The sequence below is a fragment of the Callorhinchus milii genome, unplaced genomic scaffold, assembly GCF_018977255.1.
Source record: "Callorhinchus milii isolate IMCB2004 unplaced genomic scaffold, IMCB_Cmil_1.0 Scaffold10, whole genome shotgun sequence".
NCBI lineage: Eukaryota > Metazoa > Chordata > Chondrichthyes > Chimaeriformes > Callorhinchidae > Callorhinchus > Callorhinchus milii.
In genome coordinates this window covers 22400991-22410303 of record NW_024704751.1, presented here as the reverse complement: position 1 = coordinate 22410303, position 9313 = coordinate 22400991, and the positions used below count along the sequence as shown (strand labels likewise).

General features: G+C 50.6%; 1 protein-coding gene across 1 annotated transcript; it reads left to right on the top strand.

Moving 5' to 3' along the window:
• The first annotated feature begins 755 nt into the window (after positions 1-755).
• On the top strand, positions 756-1871 carry pou3f1 (POU class 3 homeobox 1). The gene has a single exon (XM_007886739.2). The coding sequence runs from the start codon at positions 756-758 to the stop codon at positions 1869-1871; it is 1116 nt and encodes a 371-aa protein (XP_007884930.2).
• Positions 1872-9313: the final 7442 nt, after the last annotated feature.

Below are 9313 nucleotides of genomic sequence, written 5' to 3'. Positions count from 1 at the left end.
GGGGGGCTCTGGGTGGGGGGGGTGGGGGGGGTGGGCTCTGGGTGTGGGGGTGGGCTCTGGGTGGGGGGGTGGGGGGGTGGGCTCTGGGTGTGGGGGTGGGCTCTGGGTGGGGGGTGGGCTCTGGGTGGGGGGGGTGGGGGGTGGGCTCTGGGTGGGGGGGGTGGGGGGTGGGCTCTGGGTGGGGGGGGTGGGGGGGTGTGCTCTGGGTGGGGGGGGGTGGGGGGGTGGGCTCTGGGTGGGGGGGGGTGGGCTCTGGGTGTGGGGGTGGGCTCTGGGTGGGGGGGGGGGTGGGCTCTGGGTGGGGGGGTGGGCTCTGGGTGGGGGGGTGGGCTCTGGGTGGGGGGGGTGGGGGGGTGGGCTCTGGGTGGGGGGCGTGGGGGGGTGGGCTCTCTGTGCTCAGTGTGAGGTTTGGCTGCTGGCCCACGTGGTGGACTGGCACTGTATTCCCTCCCCCCCACACACTGACCAATAGCGTGTGAGAGCTGGTGCCAACCGCTGGGACCCTGAGCTTTGATTGGTCTGAAGCCATGTCGATCATCAGCCCTTAGCCAATCACAGGGCGGCACTGGCGGGTGTGGGGGGGGGAGCAAGCGGGTGCAAAGAACCAATCAGAGCCGCCGAGCTGAGGCGATCGGCCTGTCCATCAGCCGCTGTGGGCCAATCAGGCGCGGGGTGGGCGGGAGCTGCCGCGCTCTCGGCGCTGCTCCGCTAAAGCTCAGCGGAGTGTCTGCGCCGCTCAGTCTGTGAGTGCAGTCATGGCCACCGCAGCCTCGGTCCATTACAGCCCCAGGAACAACTCTCTCCATTCCAACTCCTTGGTGCATCCCGACTGTGACAGGATGCACCCAGGGACCACTTACAGAGAGGTGCAGAAGATGGTGCAGAATGACTACCTGCACGGACTGGCCAGCAATGGGCACCCCATCAGCCACAGCCACCAGTGGCTCTCAGGCACTGACCCGGCGCCTTGGGTCACGGCTTCTCACCTCGGACAGCCGGAGCCTGGCAAAGCCGGGGTGCAGCCTCCCAGGGACCCGCTCGGGAACAGCCTCCATCACCGCTCCCATCATATGGTCCATCCACAAACTCATGCCAACCATCCCGGCGCCTGGGGCCCTCCGGGACACCACCTCCCCGGGATGCCAGCTTCCTCCAACGGCCACCAAGCCTTACTGTATTCGCAGCCAGGCTACAGCAGCCTGGGCGGCATGCTGAGCCCGCAGCCGCCAGCCCTGCACCACGGCATGAGGGATGCCCTTCACGAGGACCCGGGTGGCCATGAGCAGGAGCCGCCTCAGCACCAGCCGGAGTCGGCAGAGGAGGACGCGCCCACCTCGGATGACCTGGAGCAGTTCGCAAAGCATTTCAAACAAAGGCGGATTAAACTGGGCTTCACCCAGGCGGACGTGGGCCTGGCCCTGGGCACACTGTATGGCAATGTCTTCTCCCAGACCACCATCTGCAGGTTTGAAGCCTTGCAGCTCAGCTTCAAGAACATGTGTAAACTGAAGCCGCTGCTGAACAAGTGGCTGGAGGAGACGGACTCCTCCTCGGGGAGCCCCAGCAGCATAGACAAGATAGCCGCCCAGGGCAGGAAGAGGAAGAAGAGAACCTCCATTGAGATTGGGGTGAAGGGCGCTCTGGAGAACCATTTCCTCAAGTGCCCCAAGCCCTCAGCTCACGAGATCACCGCACTGGCGGGCAGTCTGCACCTGGAGAAGGAGGTGGTCAGGGTTTGGTTTTGTAACAGAAGACAAAAGGAGAAGCGGATGACCCCAGTGGGCATCCCGGGGCCCCCCGGCTTGGAGGAGGGATACCCACACACAGACAGTCCCCCTCTGCTCCACACACTGCACAGCTCAGGGCTCTGACCGCCTCTCACACTCACTCACTCACTCACTCACTCACTCAGACACTCACAACCAACACACACTGGAGTTTAGAAAGCAATTGGGAACCAAGATGGCAAAAGGGATGGAACCAATGAGTGCGTTCAGCCCAGAGCCACCGACACCGACAGCTCTCAGACAGTTCTGTGCTGAGCCCAGTGGCTGTTTATCATTCCCCGCAGTCGAAAAAAAGATTTTTTTAAAACAAAAAATCGTAACTAAATGTCTCGGATACTGTGTCCGAGTGTGACAGGAAGAGCGCAGTGTGTGAGCCGCGGCTCCGCGAGTGCCGGTGAGGAGCAGACGGGAAGTTTGTGTTTATTTCTCTGACTGATCGCCGCCAATGTTATCAACTATTTTCTTTCTAATTTATATTGACTTTCTCCCCAGAGGACGTGCTGTTTAGTGACTGTGGGGTGTGTCGGGACGGCTGTGTTTTTACTCTTATTTCTGCAATTATTAAAATGTAAAAAAATCGAAATCCATTCGCGGGAAGAGATCCCCATCATCTCACACTCCAACACCGCCCGACACCGCCCGACACCGACACCGCCCGACACCGACACCGCCCGACACCGACACCGCCACCGCCCGACACCGCCCGACACCGACACCGACACCGCCCGACACCGCCACCGCCCGACACCGACACCGCCACCGCCCGACACCGACACCGCCCGACACCGCCCGACACCGACACCGCCACCGCCCGACACCGACACCGCCCGACACCGACACCGCCACCGCCCGACACCGACACCGCCACCGCCCGACACCGCCCGACACCGACACCGCCCGACACCGACACCGCCCGACACCGACACCGCCACCGCCCGACACCGACACCGCCACCGCCACCGCCCGACACCGCCACCGCCCGACACCGACACCGACACCGAGAGATATATTTAAAATTATATTAAAAATGAAACTCCGGGAAGTTTCCCTAAAACTCAACCTGTTGTTAACTTTAGGCGCCTCTGGTGTCAGTGTCTGAGCTGTGCCGGTCTGACTGTAAGTCTGTGTGACTGTGTCTGTGTGTGTGTGTGTCTGGCTGTGTGTGTGTGTGTCTGGCTGTGTGTGTGTGTGTGTGTCTGGCTGTGTGTGTGTGTGTGTGTGTCTGGCTGTGTGTGTGTGTGTGTGTGTGTGTGGCTGTGTGTGTGTGTGTGTGTGTCTGGCTGTGTGTGTGTGTGTGTGTGTGTCTGGCTGTGTGTGTGTGTGTGTGTGTCTGGCTGTGTGTGTGTGTGTGTGTGTCTGGCTGTGTGTGTGTGTGTGTGTCTGGCTGTGTGTGTGTGTGTGTGTGTGTGTGTCTGTGTGTGTGTGTCTGGCTGTGTGTGTGTGTGTCTGGCTGTGTGTGTGTGTGTCTGGCTGGTGTGTGTGTGTGTGTGTGTGTCTGGCTGTGTGTGTGTGTGTGTGTGTCTGGCTGTGTGTGTGTGTGTGTGTGTCTGGCTGTGTGTGTGTGGTGTGTCTGGCTGTGTGTGTGTGTGTGTGTGTGTGTGTGTCTGGCTGTGTGTGTGGTGTGTGTGTGTGTGTCTGGCTGTGTGTGTGTGTGTGTGTCTGGCTGTGTGTGTGTGTGTGTGTGTGTGTGTGTGTCTGGCTGTGTGTCTGTGTGTGTGTGTGTGTGTGTGTGTCTGTGTGTGTGTGTGTGTGTGTGTGTGTGTCTGGCTGTGTGTGTGTGTGTGTGTGTGTGTGTCTGGCTGTGTGTGTGTGTGTGTGTGTGTGTGTGTCTGGCTGTGTGTGTGTACCTGTCCGTGGGTTGTTCTAATCAGAACAGCTGGAGCAGGTTTGGGAAAGGAGGATAAAAAGGAAGTAAATTGCGGACAACTGACAACTTTCCTCTTAAAATGCATCTTCAAAATGATAAACTACAGCAACAGGGAGTGAGCCCGCGGGAGCGGCAGGCCGGGAGTTGGCCCGCGGGCCGGACCGGCCCCTCCTCAGAGTGTGGAACGGGGAACGAGCCGTCACCTCAATAACCCGAACAGTCTGACAGCAGAAAGTTACAGCGATATCAACGGTGTTTTTGCTTTGGAAACGCACTTCAATGAGCGACACTGTGAGTCACTGTAACCCCAGAGTTTGGGCTCATTCTGGTTTCACACCGAGAATTGAACTCGATTTTGCTAAAGTGTACCTCTCCCTCTCTCTCTCCTTCCCTCTCTCTCCCTCTCCCTCTCTCTCTCTCCTTCCCTCTCTCTCCCTCTCCCTCTCTCTCTCCTTCCCTCTCTCTCCCTCTCCCTCTCTCCTTCCCTCTCTCTCCCTCTCCCTCTCTCTCTCTCCTCTCTCTCCCTCTCCCTCTCTCTCTCCTTCCCTCTCTCTCCCTCTCTTTCCCTCTCTCCCTCTCTCTCTCTCCTTCCCTCTCTCTCTCCCTCTCCCTCGCTCTCTCCTTCCCTCTCCCTCTCTTTCCCCCTCTCTCTCTCTCTCCCTCTCTCTTGGGATGTGAATTAACCCCGAATCAATCTCAGGGATTACAGAACATTCACAAACCGCCTCATCTCCTGAGAGCCGCGATCTTCTTTCATCAAAAAACATTTGAGCAGCGTCCGCCCCCCTTCACCCCCCTCCCCCCTTCACCCCCCTCCCCCCTTCACCCCCCTCCCCCCTTCAGCCCCCCCTCCCCCCTTCAGCCGCCCCCCCCCCCCCCTCCCCCCTTCACCCCCCTCCCCCCTTCAGCCGCCCCCTCCCCCCTTCACCCCTCCCTCCCTCCTTCAGACCCCCCCTCCCCTTCACCCCCTCCCCCCTTCAGCCCCCCTCCCCCTTCACCCCCTCCCCACTTCAGCCCCCCCTCCCCCCTTCAGCCCCCCTCCCCCCTTCAGCCGCCCCCTTCACCCCCCCCCCCTTCACCCCCTCCCCCTTCAGCCGCCCCCCTCCCCCTTCACCCCTCCCTCCCTCCTTCAGACCCCCTCTCCCCTTCAGCCCCCTCCCCCCTTCAGCCGCCCCCTTCACCCCCCCCTCCCCCCCTTCACCCCCCCCCCTTCACCCCCCCCTCCCCCCCCCCCCCCCCCTCCCCCCCCCTCCCTCCTTCAGACCCCCTCTCCCCTTCAGCCCCCCCTCACCCCCCCCCCCTCACCCCCCGGGGTTCATTACTCACTGTGTATATTTCCTCTTGTAATGAACCGCACACAAACCCAAACACTCCGAGTGTTCCACGTGTTGCGGTGTTGGAATTTCATGTCATGAAAGGCAAAAAAAGTTGCATTTGGGGAATGTGAAACTGGATTTAGGACATAAAGTGGTGAAAAGTTGTTTAATTACTGACAAAGATGATCTGCTTTTTTATAGGTTATCACAATGTAATATGTAAATATGTTCAATATGTATACATATCTATTTGTGTTTTTTTAAAATTTAATGACTTTGTTGATTGTTTTATAATCTTACTAACTCCCAGAGGATATTTTAATATAATTTCTATATGAATTTCTCCCATGTATTTATTTCATAAATGTATTTGGGAATTTCTTTGACACTGTAACTCTCCTGTGTTACAACAGCTCAAACAATCTTTTGTTTGTAGTAAATTTTGTCACATCTTATAAAAGACAGTCTGGAGAGTCACATTCATATTTTTGTTATAGTAATATTTTATTATTCGCACAAAATGTATGCACAGGTGGCAACTGTCCTCTGTCTTTTTTCTTAGGACATGAGAGTGGAGGTGTGAGTGTTCACACTATTGTGGATTAGGCTGATGAGGTTTGCTTGGATAGCTTCTACTTCTACTTTATACTGTAAAGTGAAATGACTGAATATTTGTGGGCGAAACACAGCAGCCAATTGTGCGCAGCAGTTTTTGCACAATTGGCTGCTGTGCACAATTGTGGATTGAAGTCATGGATTGAAGTGACCAAATTGTTATTTTTTTCTTGAGGGATTATTATCAGGTTATGGAATAAGGAAACTTTCCCAAGGTTTCGCCCTGACCGGCTGGGAATTGAACCCAGATCTCTCACTTGTGAACTGAGTGCTCCAACCACTGAGCTACAGGACTCCTGAAGGAATTATTATACATAAGAAGTTATTAAATGTATAAGGGGTCAGTCTCAATTCTTACATTTGAACTGCTTGTTTGCCTTTGTAAATTTTGTTTCTGGCTTTGGATATTAATAATAATGATAATAATAATCCTTGCATTTGATATAGTGCTTTGATACACCAATGTGTTCACTTATTACCATTTTACCTTGTCAATGAGATGTCTTAAAGCACTTCACAGAAATATTTTGTGGGCAAAACGCATAAACCCACTAAGATCAGCAACTGAGCTGGATTTCAATCATATTCTAAGCATATTGAGCAAACGATTAAGGATTATTATATAAATCAAAGTGTATGTTCTTGTTAAATGAAATAGAAAAGGATGTTTTCAAAAGGAACAGAAAGTTTATTGATTGGATAACAATTTGCAGTGGGGTTTAAAGGCCAGTAACAGGGAGAGGGACCGGGATAAGGAGAGTGATGGCAACAGCGACACACACAAGGGACAGTGACAGTGACAGGGGAAGCTGAAGAGCGACAGCTGAAATAAGCTCTGAATCCAATCAGTCATAGCCATGAAATTATGAGTATTTGTACTTAATAATTATTTGAATGTTTATTTCCCATTATTGGCTGTGGGTCTCCACATCAGTGCCTCTGTTAGTGAACAACAAGAGCCTCAGAGAATCCCTATCTATTCAGGGTGTTACAACAGAACAAATTTATCATTAACTAATTATGTTTCAAACAACATTGATTTATTATCATGGAATTAGACAGCACAGAAGGAGCTCATTCGGCTGATATCTGACCTACCCTCAGAGCCCGGCATGAGCTCTGGCAAAAGTGTCCCAATGAATAGGAGAGAGTGTGATTCCCTCCCTCCCTCCACCGGTACAGCTTCTGTGTAAACGTTAGGACACCTTCCGATCAGTTACATTATAATGTTGTTTCATTAAAAAAAATCATTTTAACAAGGATCTGGGTGACCTCAGATTGCTTTGCCAATATGGGTGTCACATGGGGATTTCTGATGAGCACATTCCTCTGTTTTACTGCGGGGCGCGGGAGGGGGTGGTGGTGGGGTGGGGGGGTGTTGGCGGTCGGAGAAGCTCCCACAGGTACTGGGAGAGAAAGAGAGATACATTGTCAGAATAATATGAGAATCATTAAGGCTTATACACAGGTACAAATCATTTAAAAAATTCACAGCTGTGTTTTACTTTGTATAGATATTAACACTATAAAATAATTCACAAGTTAGATTCCCTTTGAATGCTATGCATTCCATTCACATTTTCTCCAAGTGACTGTTACAAAATACCAAATGTAAGGATTATTATAAACCCCCAAACATTACTTGGATTGCAATGTTGTATATTAGACAGCTGTAGAATATTAGTTTTTTTAATGGGAGGTGAATAAAATAATAATAATAATCCTTGCATTTGATAGACCACATCATTGAGATGTCTCAAAGCACTTCACAGAATATTTTGTAAAGTAAATTGACTATATTTTGTGGGCAAAATGTGGCAGCCAATTGCAGTGTCCCACAAACAATCGTGGATTGAGTGAGCAATGTTTTTTGGAGGGATTATTATCCGCGGAAAGCGACTAACAACCGGGTTCCTACTTACTGCTCGGTAAACAGAGGCGTGTGGAGAAAGAAAACTTGCCTGAGGTTTCGCCCAGTCCAGGAAACGAACCTGGGTCCTTTCGCATACTAGGTGAGCGACAATAAAGTGTGTAGCTGTACAGGGCAGGCTATCCACTGCACAGCCAGGAACTGAACACCAGCCACAGATGAATGCTGCTGATATTAATGGTCAACAACTTTAGCCACATGGTGTAGCCAATCAAATAAAAGGCTCATTCTGTGGCAAAATGTGTTTAAGCAAATACAAGCCTTTACCAATGTGACGGAGTGTACTGTGTTGAAATTTTATTCAGAGGGCGATTTGTGGAGTCCTGTAGCTCAGTGGTTAGAGCACTCGCTTTGCAAGTGAGAGACCTGAGTTCAATTCCAGGCAGAGGGCGAAACCTTGGGCAAGTTTCCTTACTCCACACAGAGCCTTAATAATAATCCCTCCAAAACCAAAAACAATAATAAATTGGTCATTTTCAATCCACGACTGTTTGTGGGACATTGCTGTGCGCAATTGGCTGCCGCGTTCGCCCACAAATATACAGTCAATTCACTTTACAGTATATTCTGTGAAGCGCTTTGGGACGTCCTCCCGACGTGAAAAGCGCTATATCAAAAATGCAAGGATTAGCGATAAGGAAGGATTTCTTTATCAGTTTAAGGCAACTCTGCAATAAATACGCTATCTCAGCCAACTTCATTACCCTGTGTAAGACCCTCTTGTCTGGAGTAAGGAGAATCAGACCACTGGAAAATATACAACTTAAAATGTTATTAGAAGATACATAGAATTATAAGATGTTACAGGCTGTCAAGTCTATACTGGAGCATTTCTTCACACAAGCTAAATCAAGTCCCACTCCTCACTTTTCATACTCTTCAATATTCTTTTTCAAGTATCTGTCTAATTCTCTCTTAGTGTTACCTTACTCCACATCTCGATGACTCAACAAGGCACTACATCAAATGTGAGGATTATTATTATTATGATTACTGATGATGAAATGTAAGCAGTAATTTATGGACTTTGCCTGAAAAAGATTGCAGCAGAGAATTCCACACACCAAACACCTTAATTGTAGACATTTTTTCTAACTTTTCCTTTAATTTCTTTTTGTGAAATACCTTAAATCTCTGTCCTAACAGTGAATTCAGGCTATTTATTTATCACTTGCACAGCCCCAGAATGCTCATTTGGTTGTGTGCCCATGTGCTAAATTCTGCAAAATCAATCCTCCACGTTCATTACTGTCTGAGATTTGAGTGTCTACCGGGAAGCAAACACCCAGCTACCCATAAAGTCATAGCTTCAGCCAACTAAGCCACCTGAGCTCTCATGTGGAGTTCTGGCAAATCAATAGCTTATAGATAACAGAATTAAATAGAAATAAAAAAAACAGATGAATGAATGGAGCCCAAAGCCACGTTTCACAACTGCATTTAGAGACAGACACTTTACCCGCAATAGTAATTTCTGGTTTGGGTTCACGTCTCACAGGATAGACGACTCAGGTCAATATAACATGAAATCCCAAACCACTGGCAATTCATTCAGGCCTGTTTTCCGTCGCTCCTGTAAACCACAGTCTGCGATAATTGCATTTCTATACTAACCTCAGCAGTGCATTATGAAAATAATGAGCTGCTTAAATTCAGAGCAATAAAATTCCCATATTGTGCACTGAATATAGGACAAGTATTCCAACTTAATTTACACTTCAAATGAATGAATAATACATACAGTACTTACAACACTGTTACATCTATCACATAGATCTATGTGCAATCTGTGCTGGGT

Coding starts and splice junctions, on each gene's coding strand:
- pou3f1 (XM_007886739.2), top strand. CDS start 756: ATGGCCACCGCAGCCTCGGTCCATTACAGCCCCAGGAACAACTCTCTC.